At 41.3% G+C, this 17,571-nt stretch overlaps 2 protein-coding genes across 6 annotated transcripts in view; one reads left to right on the top strand and one right to left on the bottom strand.

Annotated features, from left to right (window-relative positions):
- Positions 1-2,023: 2,023 nt before the first annotated feature.
- LOC115739614 (LIM domain-containing protein WLIM1-like) overlaps positions 2,024-17,571 on the bottom strand; it is a 29,097-nt gene continuing 13,549 nt past the window's right edge. Inside the window, exons 1-6 of one of the 3 annotated variants that reach the window (XM_048274512.1) lie at positions 4,065-4,069; positions 3,637-3,804; positions 3,008-3,104; positions 2,869-2,912; positions 2,688-2,777; positions 2,024-2,550 (exon numbers count right to left, since the gene is read on the bottom strand). In XM_048274512.1, the coding sequence (XP_048130469.1) occupies positions 2,350-2,550; positions 2,688-2,777; positions 2,869-2,912; positions 3,008-3,104; positions 3,637-3,771 (567 nt within the window). In that variant the 5' untranslated portion in view covers positions 3,772-3,804; positions 4,065-4,069 and the 3' untranslated portion in view covers positions 2,024-2,349. Of the gene's footprint in view, positions 2,551-2,687; positions 2,778-2,868; positions 2,913-3,007; positions 3,105-3,636; positions 3,805-4,064; positions 4,070-17,571 lie in introns of those variants that run through there. The other 2 variants (XM_048274510.1, XM_048274511.1) reach the window with 2 other exon arrangements.
- Positions 10,025-17,571, top strand: part of LOC115739559 (probable LRR receptor-like serine/threonine-protein kinase At3g47570) — an 83,680-nt gene continuing 76,133 nt past the window's right edge. For 2 of the 3 annotated variants that reach the window (XM_048274501.1, XM_048274502.1), the window contains exon 1: positions 10,025-12,989. In XM_048274501.1, coding sequence (XP_048130458.1) covers positions 10,301-12,989 — 2,689 coding nt within the window. In that variant the 5' untranslated portion in view covers positions 10,025-10,300. Of the gene's footprint in view, positions 12,990-13,133; positions 13,599-16,716; positions 17,268-17,571 lie in introns of those variants that run through there. The other variant, XM_030672711.2, reaches the window with a different exon arrangement.

Raw genomic sequence — 17,571 nt, 5'->3', positions numbered from 1 at the left:
ACGAAATGGTAATATGATTTCAAGATGGACGCTCCCATTTGGATATTTGGTTTCGTTTCTTGCTTATCATTTTCACACATTAATCTCGACGGAGACACCCATGAGGAGGGTGAGGAAGACCGTAAGGTAATTGTCAGTACCTTGATGTGTGTTCTCCTTTGAGGACCGCGAGATGCGAGTAGGAATATAAGGCAAATATCAAAAAGTAGGCGAGAAAGACTCGATTTTTTTTTTTTTTTTTGGGGTTTAACGAGAAAGGCTCTCTTTTACCGAAAGGAAGTTGGAATTTTTCTTTAAGATATATACTGGTTCGGTCCGAGTGGGCGGTTCCACGTGCGGGATTGGGAACCGAATCGGTACTCACTAGTTGAGTAAATTGAAATCGAAAATTGGACTGATTTCCTTGGGAACCACCAATTTCGGACCTGTCTCATCTAGTTTTGGGCAATTTCCAATTCCTTTGCACACCCTTAGCATTGGCTCAAGTTAGGTCATCTGGCGAGAAAGCTCGATTCATTTGATTGAGCCCAATTCAAGCCCGATTGGCCACGGCCGACGGGGCGATCTCAAAGGATCGGGTTTCCTTTTGATCATTACATCTAATGGGAGCCGGCATTATTTGTAATGGATATACTTTGTGACAATGACACGTGATACCACTGACAACTAAAAACGAACTACATGCACATATGTTGTCGAGTAGGACGACATTTATAGCATGTGCGCAACTATGATTTGCCGGTTACACCATGTTATCGACTTATCGCCATACTTGCACATTCTCTCGAGGCTATTCTTAAGAATATAGACATGCGTGCCTTTGATAAAGTCATCTCCAATCATTATCTTTTTTTTATCGCGAAATAAATGGAGCTTGACGTGGGTCCATAAATGGAGTTAACTTTTTTTTTTTTTGTGGTCATAGACGGAGTTGACTTGACTAGCACCCCAGTTTGATGAAAAGATCTGAATTTGACTATGCGATGGAACGGATGCGAATAGATTGGGCTCGCTCTCGTGAATGAAATTGGGCCTCGGGCCCAATACATGGCGTGCCTTCGCAATTCACACTACTGCTGGCCCAAAATCTATAGAAGGCCCGACTCAATCTGGCATTCCGTATCCCACCGGATTTACCATTTACAGCCAAATTACCCAAAGAGGAGGGGAAAAAGGTACAGAACCTTTGTACCTGAGTTACTCATAAATAAGGAAAAATCACACAAACGATTTTCAAACTTTGGCCTAATGTGTAACGTCGTCCTCGAGCTTTTAATTTGTTCAACATGGTTCCCAAACTTTAGTTCAATATGCAATGCCGTCCCTCAACTTTTAACTTTTTCAATATGATCCATAAACTTTTGGTGCATGTTCAATTTGGCTCCTATATTATATGAAAATGTTCAATGTTGCCCCTGAGTTCGATCTAATGAAATGATAACAATGGATGTTTTCATATAGTCTGTGAATTAGATTGAACATTTATAAAAAATTAAGAAATGTGCGATGTGACATTGCACATTCCACTTTTCTAAAGCAGCTTTAGTTAACTCGTTCGAGTCATGAATGAGATTTGTACTATTGACCCAAAAAATCAATGCAGGGCCAGACCCACCACGGTGCTGAGGAGCTTTGTGAATGCAGCAATGAGAAGCAGCGATGAGAATGGTGCCAACAGAAGAGAAGAACTCTGCCAGTAATATTGGCATGTCTGATCCTTCCGTTCCTTTAAGACAAAGGTTTCTTTCACCGATCAAAGTAACAAGAAAGAATGTCGATGATGTTAATGTAATGAAACATGGTATCGATATAGTTCCGTTACTCGATGGATTGTCCGAAGAATCACCTAAAGTTCAAAAAGTTAGAGTTACAAAGATGGAGTTATAGGCTTGAAACAACAAACAGTGACTTTTCGAAGCACGGGGAGATTAGTCGTAAGATGTTTCTCAAAGCCTCGAACTAAGATCATGCTTCTTTTTGTCGGAAATTTTCACTTAGAATTCACAACCATAGTAAATCAAGATTCACCAAGGACACAGGAAAGTGTGTTGAATGAATGGAAAAAATGGGGATGCAAGGCACACTTGCTAGACAAGACTGGAAAGAAAGCAAGCTCTGTGGTTTCACAAGCCAAGAAGCAGTCACCACTTATTGTACACTTAAAACCAACCTGAGTAATCATCCGCAATCGCAAAACAGAAGGCAAATCGAACCGATCAAGGCTCACACATCTCGAATTTAGTAGATAGACATATAATCTCTAGTAGCGTAAGAAGACCGGCCTGAAATCTGATGGCCACGAAGCATAGTGACAGCTCAAGGAACAAGGTAGTGCAAGGTCGAGGCGTTTTATGATTCAGAAGCCACTGTTTCCTTCTCATGATCGCCCTCGAGTTGGCTGAGATTGCCCTTCTCCTTGATGAGCTGAGTGTGGTGGTGCCTGCAGTAGAGTTTCCCCTCATGCGCGACGTAGTTGGATGGGCTGATCACACACCCCCCGTGGGTGCATTTGAAGCAGCTCTTGTGGTATGGAGTCCCATTAACCGTCACCTGTATGCACGATGACGAAAATGGTTGTACTGAAGTTGCAATTTCGAGGGCATCAAACATGTTCAATGTGAAGCAGCCTTTGGACTAAGTCAAGTTCTAGCATCACAAGTTCTATGAATAGACCGGGAAATCTTTACCTTTTCGGTCGGGTAAACGGTGCCCTTACAACCTACACATTTGTCTCTTGTTCCCCCGAACATACTGGAGGCTTTGGTCGCCGCTGGTCTCTGTTCAAAGAAGATTTATGCAGGAGAACAATGACTGTTTTAGTCTAACTGTCATAGCTTTCAGGCAAGACCACAGTCGTGGTGAAATTACCTCTCCATCGATGGGTTTCTCTGGCTTTGCAATCTTCGGGGTTCCTAGGACATTTTTGTGATGAAGGAAGAATCAGTGTGATCCTTTTTCACAAGAGCAGAAAGAAAATAGAGCACGACTTGTGTGCTTCAATTTTTACCTTCAAAGCTTTTTTCGAGACTGCCGGTTCTCTTGAAGAGCTGATCGAAATGCGGCCGGCAGTACAAGACTCCTTCGAATGAATTGTAGTTCCCAAGCTGCATATGATATGTGCTTTAGCTAGTTATCTAGAGTCTGTATATAATCCTCTGATTACCAATTAAGTGAAGCTGTCTGTTCCGTGAAAAAGGTCCCCTGTTATAATAATGATCATGATGTTTGGCAACAAATCATGCATGAACCCGGCTGCTTAGCGGGTCACGGACAAATCATCGTCACTCGCATGCACAGATGATCAGTTCAAAAGCTTATTATATGAGCTTGATCGAATCTTATCGGGGCCGATCTTGAGTGTTCTCAGCAAAATTGGTGGCTAATTTGGGCTCCCCCCAGCCTATTTCTGTGAAACTACAGAGAACCCCAAGCGAATTCCATTCAGGATGTCATCCTGTACTAAAGTGCTGTCTAGCTTGTATTGATCTACACAAATGCAACTCTTTTGGAGCTCTGAAACTGCGATTATATCGAACTTACATCTGATCAGTTGTTGATTAACTAGAAAGCCTTGAGATCCAACAATTTTCTATGTCAAACAACAAATTGATGCTAGTGGCTGTAACAAAACCATACCTTGAGAGTCCCTCTGCAATGGTGGCATCTGAAGCAGGCCTTGTGGTAGATTCTATTGTCGGCCGTGAGCTTGTCCACCAGATAGACTGTCTTCTCACAGGCCATGCACTTCTGGGTTGTTCCTGCAAATGCCATTCTCTCTCTCTCTCTCTCTCTCTCTCTCTCTCTCTGTGAGTGTGCAAGGGTAAGGAGAAGGAGATAGAAGAATGGAGGATAAGGAAGGGAAGCAAAAAACAAATGTTGGTTGGAAAGTTGATGATTAAAGTGGTGGCATTGGACAATCACTTTGGGTGAAGGGTCAAACTAACCTTTTATGACATGTTTTACCTTTCCCCCTTCCCTTCTTCTGAGTTTAGTTAATGACTGGACACAAGATGGGGCAACAGGAAAGTTCAAGTTGAGTAAGAAATAGAGAAAAATGATTTGACCGCTCTCTTTCTTACCCATCACATCTTTTTTCTTATCTGGTCTAACTCATATTTTTCGGGGGGCAAGGGGGCGAAGATACCGGCGAGAAATTTCGAGAATCCGAAAGTCGAACCTGTCGAAAACTCATTAGTGAATTTCATCATAGATTGGTCTTAACCAAACTGAAGTAGCCTAGTTACTATCTTCAACTTTCTGAAGGGCACTATGCATTTAGGTGCATACCAGAAAAATATCTGCAGAGATATGGCATAGAAACTTAGCTGTATCGTGCATGGAAAGAGATGGGGACCAGAGAGGAAATAGAGGAAATGTAATTGAAGTCACTGAACCAAGCTGGAGGGACTTTCATCGTCCAACTGTTCGAGGACTTGATGTGAGTTGGTCCAATGATTGTCCATCAAGTGCTCCACCATCATGTCGCTTTGCATACACGTTCTCAGCTTTACTTTCCTCTCTCTTACATCACATTACCCTTTTTTTCCCTTTGTGCCTGAGGGCTCCAATCCCTTCAACCATCCTTGTTTGGTGATTTTTTTTTTTTATATTGGAAAATATTTTTCTTTTTTTTTTGGTACTTGGATTGCTTAGAAAAATAAGTCAATCGAAAATTTTTCATGATCACCGAAAATTCTATTTTTTAAATTTAAGAGAATAATATTCTCTTTTGAAAATCAGAAATTATATTCCAAAATTTGACTAAATCTCGATGCTGGAGCATGGGACCCCAATGCCTATGCTTGGGTGCTCGGCGGCCGTCCGAGCACACCGAGGGTTGGTCCAGGATTACGGTGCTTGTGCTAGGGTCTCCGGCGGCCATGCTCGGGTACTTGGCTCCTGCACTCAAGTCATTGGCACTCGATCCCCGGGACTATTAAAGTTGAGCCCAGTTCCTCGACGGTTGGGCTTAAGGTCAACAGAATCTGGGCCCGGATCACTTGAGGTCATGCCCGAGATCCCGATGCCTGTGCTTGGGTTCCTGGTGGCTATGAGCAGGTACTCGACTCCCTTCTACCGGTCTCGGGTCGCTTGGTGCTTGTGCTCGGGTTCTCATCACTTGGTCTTGGGTCTTGGGACCATGGCTGACAAGCTCGACTACCCCGAGGCCGGGGCCTAGTTCTGATGCCGAGCCGGGGTCTAGGTGCAAGACCCTAGTGGCCGGTCCGAGTACCCTAAGCTCGGACGCTTAGGTCTTGGGACCTAAGCACCCGAGCTTGGAGTACCCCAAGGCTAGGCCGAAGTTCCGAGAACCTAAGCTTGAGTTCCACAAGAGAAGAAAATAAATTATTTACAATGAGGTATCTCTCTTTAGGAAATGAAAGTAAGTTTTTATTTTCAAACGATCGAAAATAATTTTCAATTTATTTTCAAATTTCGGTTAAACACTAAAAAAAAAAAAAAAGACTTTTTGAAGAATATTCTACAGTCAAATTTTCACTAAACAAACCGAAGCACAAGCACTTGATAAATCTTAACTAAATATGGCGATCTCCCGGAATCACGTGCTCGGGTAATTATCAAAGTATATAGATCTACAAATACAGGCTGTAATCATTCGACAAAGGTTTCCTGCATCACATTGTTACGTGCAGTGCACATTTGTCTGGAGTTTTTAAGGGAAGTGGAAAGAGAAGGGGAAGGAAAGTTGAAGTAAAAAAGGAGGGAAAAATAAAGTCCAATGATGTTTTCACGTACAAAGTGAAAAAGTAAAAAGCTCATGGAAATGAGTTAAAACATGGACATAGCGTGTTTTACTTTGGGTTAATATTCTGAAATTTTTTAAAATAATACACTTACTACAAATTTTATTCCAAATTATTTTTTTGATTACAAAAGATCCAAATTGGTATATCTATAATAAATTTATTTCAAACTGATTTTTTTACTACTAAAAATCCTAAACTGGTACACATATAACAAATTTGTTCCAAACTAATTTTTTAGCTACAGAAAATTCAAATTGGTACACTTGTGACAAATTTACCTTATGCTAGTTTTCGTTCAATTTGGTTAATACCACGAAAATTTTCAAATTGATACATCTATGACAAACAGAGGATAAAAAACCAAACCAAGATACCCATCAACTGTCACGTGTCAATTAGAGTTTGAAGAAGGGGAAGGAGAAATAGTCCTCAGCCTGCAATAGATAGAGGGAATTTTCTGCAATGGGCGAAAGCCCGATGGAGCAATGCTGGGTGTCATCGAATTCCTTCATTTAGACCCCTGGAGAGATAGTTCACTAATAGACCGAGAGATAAATAATTCGACTCATTCACATCCGGATCCCATTTTTTTGTAGGTTATATATTCACATATGCGGCTTTCTTGATTGCCTCTACGTCACGCAAATTTGGTTAATTCTCTAACTACTCAATTTGATGGTAGAATTTAATCGAAAAAAATGAAGGGTAAATTTGTCACAAATGTACAAGTTTGTGGTTTTTAGTGGTAAAAAAATTTAGTTTGGGGTAAATCTATCACGAGTGTATCGGTTTGAAGTTTTTCATGGTAAAAAATAATGTGGGGTAAATTTGTTAAATGTATATCATTTTGGAGTTTATTGTGGTAAAAAAAAAATGATTTGAGGGTAAATTTATCACTTTTGTATCACTTTGAGGTTTTTCGTGACCCTTTTATTTTTACCTTACTCACCTTCATAAAAAAAGTGAAGAGGCAACTGTGGAAGAAACTAACTTCTTTCCACGTGGTGGCACTTTTCGTTTGGGAGGAAATTATCGCAAAGAAAAGTTACGATATGTTAAACGTATGACTCTCACGAACCATGAACCATTCGGATGAAAAACCGGCCATGAAATACGGAGATTAGAAACATACGTGACCCATGTATTATACAAGAGTACTTGTATCGCTTGCAAAAATAAACGAACAGACAAATATTTTCATGTCCACAAACATACTTGGACATAAATTATTGTGGATAACGAAAGTATTTTCGTTTATAAATTATTTCAAGCGATGTAAGTGATTGCTTTTAGAAAAATGTCTTTCGAATCCTTCCATTTTCCATGACAAACGGACCTTTGAAGTCAAAGTCAGCGATTTCCGATCAAAATTAGTCGGAAAGAACTACATTGACAAACCGTCAAAATATTTGAGGCTAAATCGGCAAAATTGATAGATCGAGGACTGAATTTCCCGTCGTGTAATAGGTATAGAAATTCTTTTTGGTAATTATTACTGATTATGTAACATCTAGTAGTGTATAATTCTTAGTACCATCGGTCCGCCGGTCCCATAATAAGACAATCCTCTAATTCCCAAAGAGAGATGTGATTTGACGAGCAGAATGCCTCCAGCAAAGTCCCGACTCCAAAAGCAACCTTTAAAAACGATCGTTGCAGAAATTTTCCGCGTACTGCCAAAATGGATGCTTTTTCCTCACCATAGTTTTTGACTTGCATCGTCCATAATTTGTCACTCGATAGACTTACAAAGATTGACTTACAAAGCTCCAAATTACTGTGAAAGAAATATATGCTTATGAAAGAACACTCCAAGATAAAAATTTTCTTGAAAGTGGAAGAGGAAGGAAATTGAAATTTCAGCAAAGACTTCTGATGTTGAGTCCTAAATGGGACAAGGAACAGACAAGATGTTCTGGTGATAGTAACAGACATGTTCTGATGATGGGAGTTAAGTAGAAGGAATCAAAGTATGTATGCTTTTAAATGTCTACAGTGAAGATAAGAAACGAAAGCTGATTCCAATCTCGTCGTTTACTTATATATGGAGCAAAGGTTGGAATATATTAGAAGTGATTCCATGAATCTCTACTTCTCTTCATCACCAGAAGCTCATTGTCTTCACATCATGACCGGTGGCAGGAAAAGTGAGTTTCAAGAAGGCAGTTTTGCTTGGAAGTTTGGGGTAAAGGCATTGGTAACTCGACTGTGGCTGCAAACATTCCACCAGGAGCTGAAGAAAAGCCGTCCCATACTGCGGATGTCTCGGTCCAGGCAGCTTTGTGCTGTCGCAGCAAGCTGCTGGATCATATCTATTGCACTCATCCAAACTTGCTCCTACGTGAATGACCGGTGAGTGGTCGTTCTCACTCAACACTGCACTGGCATTCACTGGGTTCGGGTGCATGGATTGTTGCTTTCTATATATGTGACTGTTGTTCATGTCTCTAGTGACATTGACCAGAATGTATAGAGGTTTGAGTTATGTCATATCCGATTGTGTTACTTTGGTCTCTTCCTTGGGTGTATCATAGTCACCACTCACCAGGGATGTACAGCTTCTCAGAGGTGGACCGCACGCGGATTGCAGAAAGTCATTTGGATTGCAGGAGAAAAGTATTTCCAGATCAGGTCTAAGTGTCGCCTTTTCTAGGTAAAGTTTCATTACAGAATAAATGGAACCTGAGATGGCTTAATGCTGGAAGACCGACGGATGTTAATGACTAAAGCAAGTGAAGGTGGAGTGATACATAATCGAAGTGGAGACGTGTCTGGCCGAGTTGTGATAAACAGAATTTCACCTCGTTCCCTTACGACATTGCTGCAATTCTGTCTGTGAAGCCCCTACCACTAGGTAGTCAATACTATGCAAGAGCCCTCCCTGTTGAGTATTTTTCTCACCCTCTTTCTTGGCCATGCCTATGTTTCCAACCACTGTTATTCTTCTTAATTTGAGGTCTCACCTTGTCAGAAAACTAGTCTGTCTTAACAAAATTGGACATTCTACAAAACACAAAGCAAGGAAATAGGGCCAAATAGTCATTGTTGAGGGACACATATCAAAATGTACTTGCCTGGAAGTATCCACAAAAGCAAGCTAGTGAAAGCAGATGTTCTTCCTTTAGAATGAACTTATGGCGGTCAACTTTTGCTCCAATCTTTCCCAAGTACTAATAACATGTAAATGGACACAACTATAATAAATTAGATGATTTGAAAGCTCTCAAAACTACAAGATCAAGCATTTGACCAAAAAGGAGCTAAACTTTCTTACAATGGGAAGTCGTTCCTTTAGAATCACAAGCAGTTGATCTGCATAATCAAAAGTTGGCTTCCAGATGTAATATCTAGTTAGAGATTCTTTCAAAGTCTTGTCTTGTCCCCTTCGAAGATGAACTTCGGTCGTTCTTGTACTCATTTTATTAGTCATGTTCATCTTGTGCTGAGAATGAAACAGCACAAAGTGTCATTGCAGATGAAGTCAAATTAATCAGCTAACCCTTCTTTCTCACGTTATAACTTTTGAGGACAATAATTCCCAAGAAAATATATCCCCAAAACGAGTCTCAGACATCATCGGTTAAGAGATACTTGGACGACAAACCAATGTCAAAATCAGTAGAGGAGGAAAATAACAGGAAGAAATTGGAGATAAATGGGTCAAGACAGATTCCGGCTGCAAGTAGTTGTATTATTGGGAGGAGCAAATTGAAAAACTTCGTAATCTTAGTAGTATAGCCTCTCTTAGCTTACTTGTTCATCAGTCTTCCTGTGTTTCCTTTATCGCGCAGATGCATATTACTCAAATGCCTCATCTTGATCAGCAGCAACTTTTCCTAGACGAATGGATGCACATTTTTTGTCCAACATTGACCTAGGTTGGACATCAATGCATCTGGTAATGGCAATTATATTAGATGCTTTAAATAAAGTTGAAAAAAAAACGGAGGTTGTACCAAACATAGACATTTATTTAACAACAGAGTTACAATTTATTGGGGACCATATCGATAACGAGTTGTTGGCTACGGAGACATATATAAAGACTGCTTTCTATATATATGTAGGCAGGTGCTATCTTTCGGTGGTTGTCTGTTGTCTCTGAATTTGTTGCAATGGAGCTTTCATGCCCTCCATTTTAGTCCTAGCCAGCCAGGTTTTTCACACATCTCCACCTTCAGCACAGTGAACACTCTCACCCGGATTCCACGAACCGCGTGCAATCGTAACCATCGAAGTTTATGAGGCCAGCGGATCGATGGTAGTGATTGATCTGATCCACGTGGGATCTGGATTGGGCCGGGTCCAAGCAAGAATATGGCCACACGATGCAGGCGGATAAAAAAATGCATCGAACTTGACTCTTGTTCATATAAGGCGAGACAGTCTTTTTCAGAGGCTGAGTCATTGGTAGGAGAAGGGGTTGGCCGGCTTTGTTCAATGATTGCTGAGTCTAGATTATTCACTTAAACGATCTCTTTGTTCCTTTTTGCCGTGCTTCAATATCTACCCGCTTCCTTGGGCTTGGAGTCATGAAGCGTGTAAGCATGGGTTTTGCAGAGTTTCAGTCCCGCCACTTGCTTCTTGGTATTGCTCTTGCATTGTGCTTTAACCAAGTCTCCTCCACCTCCAACGAAACAGACAGGCTCGCGCTGCTCGCTTTCAAGGCTGGCATAACCGGAGATCCTCTGGGCGTGCTCAACTCATGGAACAATAGCATTGGGCTTTGCCAGTGGTATGGCGTCACGTGCGGTCGGAGTCACCAGCGGGTCACGGTCCTGGATTTGCGATCACGAGGACTCTCTGGATCAATCTCTCCTCATATTGGGAACCTCAGCTTCTTGACAGAGTTACGGCTCCAAAACAACAGTCTCAATCACGAAATCCCCCCACAAGTCGGCCGGTTACGCCGCCTTCGCATCTTACTACTAGCCAACAATTCGCTCGTCGGTGAAATTCCCAAAAACATATCAGCTTGCTCTAACCTTGTCAGCCTTGTCCTTCAATTTAACCAACTAACCGGAGAAATTCCCATAGAAATCGGTTCATTGTCAAAGCTACGCTTTTTCTATATGTATAGTAATAATCTCATTGGGTTTGTACCTTCGTCCATAGGGAATTTATCTTCACTGGAGATCCTTTCTTTGACCCTGAACAACTTGGGTGGAAGCATTCCCCAAGTTCTCGGCCACCTGACAAACTTGCAAGTCCTTGCCTTTGGAGGAAACAGATTATCAGGTACGATTCCATCTTCGCTACTCAATCTCTCTTCGCTAGTTCAGTTTGATGCCGGAAACAACCGGATACTGGGGACTCTTCCTGCTGACATAGGCCTCAAGTTGCCGGATCTTGTATTCTTTAGCGTTCTTGGGAACCAACTTGAGGGGCCGATTCCTCCCTCGATATCAAATTGGACAAAGCTAGATAAGCTTCAACTTGGAGATAATAGATTCTCAGGGAAAGTACCTTCTTTGGAAAATTTGCATGAGCTTAGTTGGCTTCAAGTCTATATTAATCAGCTTGGAAGTGGAAAACCTGAAGACTTGAGCTTCCTTTGCTCGTTAACTAACAGCACCAGATTACAGTACGTGGGAATTCACCAGAACAAGTTTGGCGGGGTGTTGTCAAAATGTATAGGCAATTTATCCACCACTCTCACAACATTTACTTCAAGCGAGAATCAAATATCTGGTGAGATTCCAGAAGAAATAGGGAATTTTGTCAACCTGCGATTATTGGTTATGGGTCTCAACCCGCTTTCAGGTGTCATCCCCTCAAATTTTGGGAATCTGCAAAATCTGGCAACACTGCACTTAAGTTACAGCAACCTGGGAGGGGCCATCCCATCTTCTTTGGGAAATCTAACCAAGCTGATTGCACTATATCTTGGTGGGAATGACTTTCAAGGGCAGATTCCTTCGCATCTATCAAACTGCCGGTCTCTTAATCTGCTCGATTTGTCTGATAACAATTTGAGTGGCGTCATACCCCCGGAACTTATAGGCCTCTCGTCATTGGCAATCCTTCTGAACTTGTCTCGTAACCATTTGGGCGGTGTTCTACCCACAGAAGTTGGCAACTTAAGAGCTTTGACTGCTTTGGACATCTCGAACAATTTGTTGGAAGGTGAAATCCCAACTAGTTTAGGTGATTGTACTGCATTGACATCACTTAGGATGGGGGACAACTCTTTCCGAGGGTTGATTCCTCAATCAATCAGATCGTTGGGAGGCATTGAAGAACTAGATCTTTCTCGCAACAATTTGTCGGGTCGGATCCCAGACTTCTTAGCTGCGTTTCGTTTCTTGAAACTTTTGAATTTATCGTACAATAATTTTGAAGGCATACTGCCACGTGAAGGAGTCTTTAATAATGCAACCGGTATTTTTATTGTTGGGAACAATGAGCTTTGTGGCGGATTGCCAGAATTTCACCTGCCTAACTGTATCACCAAAAGCTCCCATCGCAGAAAGATCAATATAGTGATATTGTCGACTTACGTTACTTTTGGAATTCTTGGAACGGCTCTTATTCTGGCTTTCATATGTCTTTGTTGGGTGAAGAAGAAAGTAAATGAACCACTTTCAAGTTCAGTGGATGATACACGTTCGAACATTTCTTATGCAGCACTTCTAAAAGCAACTGACGGTTTTTCTTCAACGAACTTGATCGGTGTTGGAAGTTTTGGTTCTGTTTACAAGGGGATACTTGAGGACAATGGAGGTGCTGCTGCTGTGAAGGTGCTTCATTTAGTTCGTCATGGTGCCCCGAAAAGCTTCATAGCCGAGTGCGAAGCATTAAAGAATATCAAACATCGAAATCTTTTGAAGATACTGGCAGTTTGCTCGGGTAGTGATTATCAAGGAAATGATTTTAAGGCCTTAGTTTATCAATTTATGGACAATGGAAGCCTCGAGCGGTGGCTCCACCCAAAGGCAATATCACTCGATAGGCAAGAGCTCCCGAAAAAATTAAATTTCATTCGGAGAATGAATATTGCTATTGATGTTGCTTTTGCATTGGATTATCTTCATCATCATTGCCACATCCCCATCGTTCATTGTGATCTAAAGCCAAGCAATATCCTCTTAGATGCTGAGATGGTCGCACATGTTGGGGACTTTGGATTGGCAAAATTCCTTCTTGGATCATCCGCAGATACTGTTGCTAATCGAGTGAGCTCAGTGGGTCTTAGAGGGACAATTGGTTATGCTCCGCCAGGTAATCTCTCTCTTTCCTCTTTCTCTCTCTTCTCAAGTGAAGCTTGGTAGCTAATGATAACTCTTATAGTCTAATGCGCACTACATTTTGATTCGATGATCCGCACTCCAATTTGACTTGCACTATGATCTAAATGTGTGGCAGAATATGCAATGGGATGTGAGGTTTCAAGAGAAGGCGACGTCTATAGTTATGGCATTCTCTTGCTGGAGATGTTCACCGGGTTGAGTCCCACCGACGACACATTCATAGACAATTTGACTCTTCATAGTTTTGTCACAAAAGCTTTGCCCGAACGGGTGCTCGAAATTACGGACAGCGTTTTGCTTCATGAAAGAGCAAGCCAATTAGGCCCCCACAGCCCCAGGCAGCAGCTCTTCGATAGCAACGACATATTTCAAGAGTGTCCGGTCACGGTGTATAATATTGGAGTTGCTTGTTCATATGAAGAGCCTAAAAGGCGGATGAGCATAAGCGGAGTCGCAAATCAGCTGCATAAGATTAAGGAGAAACTCTTTGCATTGTGTTCGGATGGACGAGAGGAACTACTAACAGCTGATATTTAGCTGTTATACATTGAGGGTTGTTTACGCAAGCGGAAGCGCACAGGTAAAACCTATATATTTTTTTCTTAAGATGATAGTTGATCATTACTGCCCTATCCATATTTAAGGGGCAAAAGTACAACATGAGTGGCAATATTTGTATACGGCGCTCACTTTAATGATAATATATTTTTTTTATCACTTAAGTGTCAATTTTTTTGAAAAATGGTTATTTCAGAACCAACTCCGGCAAGCTTCGTCGGAAACCCTACGTGGTGTCCACGTGACTCGCCGGAGTTTCCAAGTCAGCAATAAAAAAAAGTAAAAATTTAAAAACGTTAAAAAAAAAAGTCCGGTGCAACGGCTAGGGCTGTGAACCCTCGTTGCTGCCGCCCCCACTATCGCCGGTAACTACCGGCGAGGGGTGGGCAATGGTTGAGGGGGCCCCGGCGACCCCCATCGAGTCCTCGCGGGGTCGGCGAGGTTGACCTCGCCTAGATCCGGGTGAGGTCGAGCCTCGCCGTGGCGGGGCACGGCCAGCCTCGCCTAGCGACGCCCAAGCCTTGCCTCGCTAAGGCTGGTCACTCCTAGCCTCGGCGAGGCCTCCAGCGACCCCCCTCGGCCATCCCCACCCCCTCGTCGGCCGTTGCCGGCGATGGTGGGGGCGGTAGCAAGGGCTTAGAGCCCTCGCCGCTGCAAACTCACGGTTCCTTTTTATTTTTTTTATTTTTTTTAGGTTATTTTTCTGATTAATTTTAATTTTTTTAAAAAATAAATTTTTAAGTTGAACAATCCACGTGGACGCCACGTGGGTTGATTTTTTTTTTTTAAATTGATATGTAACATTAAAAATTTAATAAAAAATGCCACGTGTACTGTTTGGTCGGAGTTAGCACTTAAATAATCATTTTTGGTCGGAATTGGCACTTCGGTAATCGTTTTTTCTCTGATTTGGTACTTAGTGATCCGAAAAAAAATATTGGCACTAAAGTGAGCGTCGAACACAAATATTGGCACTACTGCTGCACTTTTGCCATATTTAATGCCTTGTTGTTTTTTTTTTCCCATTTGTATGATGCTCATCAAGACGAATTGCAATTAATTAGCTATTGGAAATCTTATTCAAAAGTGCATATTATCTCAAAATATTGATGTCATTTTGATATAAAAGTCATTATGCTCATCAAGAGCAAATTACTCGCACTGCTATTTCTGAAGGTTACTGCTGTTTCTTTTAATTTTCGCATTTTGCTAAAGTTACTATATCATCTTTTTTTATGGGAAAGCATCTAATCACATATGCATAAAACTCATTATAGATACATCGATATCTTTTATTTAGAAGGGAGATTCGTTAATCACATGGATAAGCATCTTTCAAAGGTGTAAATTACTAATTACCCCTAGAAATTACTAGCCATCAGTATGCTTAAACTTACTTCTCTACATAGATAGTGATTGTTAGCATGGAAAAGTTACGAACTTTAGATGTTATAGTGGTGTCATTCACGTCAGTTGCCAAGGGAAGTTTGGCTGGACGACACTTTGCAGGAAGGGGATATCCTTTGAAAGGAGCTGCCTTAGACAAATCTACCTTCTCGAGCTTGGATCTTCAGATGCATGAATTCATTCTAACCAGAAAATTCAATTGTTATTTATTTATTTATTTATTTATTTTTTTTTTTTTGATGACCCAGGGAACCCCCGCACGGCCGGCAGCCGGGGGGTAAACCCCGGGGGCAACACGTGCTAGCCACCACACACGTGCCACTGGGTAAGTCACCCTGCGACGCCTCTGGGATTTGAACACTCGACCTTTTGCGAGAGGAAGAGTGCGCAAGCCAGCTGCGCCACCCAGGTGGGTGGTTCAATTGTTATTTATTAACATCTGCTATATCCAGAATTCTTGCACAACACATTTTCAAACAAGGGCAAAAGCCATAAAAAATCTCAAACTATGCATACCGTGACATATTTATCCTAAATTTAAATTTTTCTGTGACACCAAAAAATCTCAAACTTGTATTTGTGCGGCATATTTGCCCTTTGTTAAAGTTTCGTCAAGAAAAATAGTCAAAAATCAGCCTAAATGGACTTTGGAAAGCAAAGGGCGTTGATATGGTGCCCACTTGGTTTATGTGAAATAGAAACGACGTTGTTTTGGTAGAAAAATAATATGAAGGAATTTTGACGAAGGATAAATATGTCAAACATGTACAAGTTTGGGTCTTTTATGTCACAAGAAAAAGTTTAGGGTAAATACGTCCCACTGAGTATAGTTTGGGTTTTTGATGTCGCAAAAAAAAAAAAAAAGTTCAAAGTAAATGGGTCACCGTTGATATAGTTTAGGATTTTTTTTATGGCATTTCCCCTTTAATTAAGAACATCTGGTCATACATAAGTTGCCCTGAAGTGGAAGCAAATTTGGATTGGCACCAATACCATTTTCGTGCTGCTGTTACTCCCAGCTTACTTAAATTCTCCTGCGGCTGTCTAATGATGGGTTGCAAGAATGAGCATCCAATGAGGGGTTCCATCCCAGGCGCATAATTTTACACGAAACTGTTCGTGAGAAAGTAACATCTGATATTACAGGAGAGGTACGATTGAGCACTATATGACCTAGTAGTTTCTACCAGTGTCCTAGGGCCTATTTGGTAATGCTCATGTTTATCTGATTCATGTTATTTTGTTTCCGGGAACAGAGAAAAAACAAACAAAAATTTATTTGGTAACGTCAGTTAATTTTTGTATTCCCGGGAGCAGATTAGTCACCAGATAACATATTTGGAACACAAATAAGAAGAAAAAAAAATCTACTTCTCTGTACCCGGAAACATAATTAGAAAAAATAATTTCTTCTCAGAAATTATTCCCATGAACTGAATTGTTACCAAACAAGTCCTGTAGGCTTAAACCATTCCTGTGTCTGGCCAAAACAACTGTTTTCGCTATACCAGATTAAATATAAGCATGACTCCTGCAGAGCTGCTAAGCATTTTTCGTTTTTTTGTTGGATGTAAAGTGAGAATCGAAAACTGTCTTAACCAAAGGCACCTTGAGATGCTCCATTCTCATCCATATATGTAGCAACGCTTGGCATATGTTAGAAGTGATGAAGCTGATTTCAAATCTTTACTTCTTTTCATCAACATGAGCTCATTATCTTCACATTGAAATAGGTGCCTGAAAAAGTGAATTTCAAAAGGGCCAGAGTGGTAGTTTTCCTTGGAAGTTTGGGTAAAAAAGTTCGGTAACTAAACTGGGACTGCAAACATTCCACCAGGAGCTGAAGAAAGCCGTCCGATACTGCGGATCTCTTGGTCAAGGCAGCTTCAAACTGTTGCAGCAAGCTGCTGGATCGTATCTGTTGCATCTGCTTGATCCAAACTTGCTCCTATGTGAATGACCAGTGTGCAGTCGTTTGCAACTCTGCACCATCCTTGCTTGTTTACGGTGCATCGGTTGTTGTGGCGAAATCTGTAACTGCTGTTCATGTCTCTAGCAATACCGACCAGCACGTCTAAAGATCCGTGTTATGTCATGTTGGTGATTGTGTTAATTTTATCTCTTCCTTGTGTGGACTATAGTTAACAGTGATGTATAGTTTCTCAGAGGTGGACTGCACGCGTATTGCAGACAACATGTTTTGGAATGAAGTTTTTGCCCATGTGGGACTGGGGAAAGTCATTTTGATTGCAGAAGAAACTTATACCATTGAAGAATAGATTGACCCCGAGATGGCTTAATTTTGGATTGTTTTCTTTGAAGACTGATAGATTTTAATGACTGATGCAAGTGAAGGTGGAGTCAGTACATAATCGAAATGGAAATGTGACCTGCGCAGGGGTAATAAACAGAATTTCACCACCTATATCACTCAGTAGTCAATACTATGCCAGAGCCTTCCCTGTTGAGCATTTTTCTCACCCTCTTTCCTAATTTGAGGTTCCACATTGACAGATGGTAGCGTATTCGAAGTAGTTGATCTCACGTGCTATCTGAAAGTCGATACAAGGCCAGAAATTGGAACGCAT

Source organism: Rhodamnia argentea, chromosome 2, assembly GCF_020921035.1.
Source record: "Rhodamnia argentea isolate NSW1041297 chromosome 2, ASM2092103v1, whole genome shotgun sequence".
In the NCBI taxonomy this organism is placed as follows: Eukaryota; Viridiplantae; Streptophyta; class Magnoliopsida; order Myrtales; family Myrtaceae; genus Rhodamnia; species Rhodamnia argentea.
This window is presented reverse-complemented; position numbering and strand designations above follow the sequence as displayed.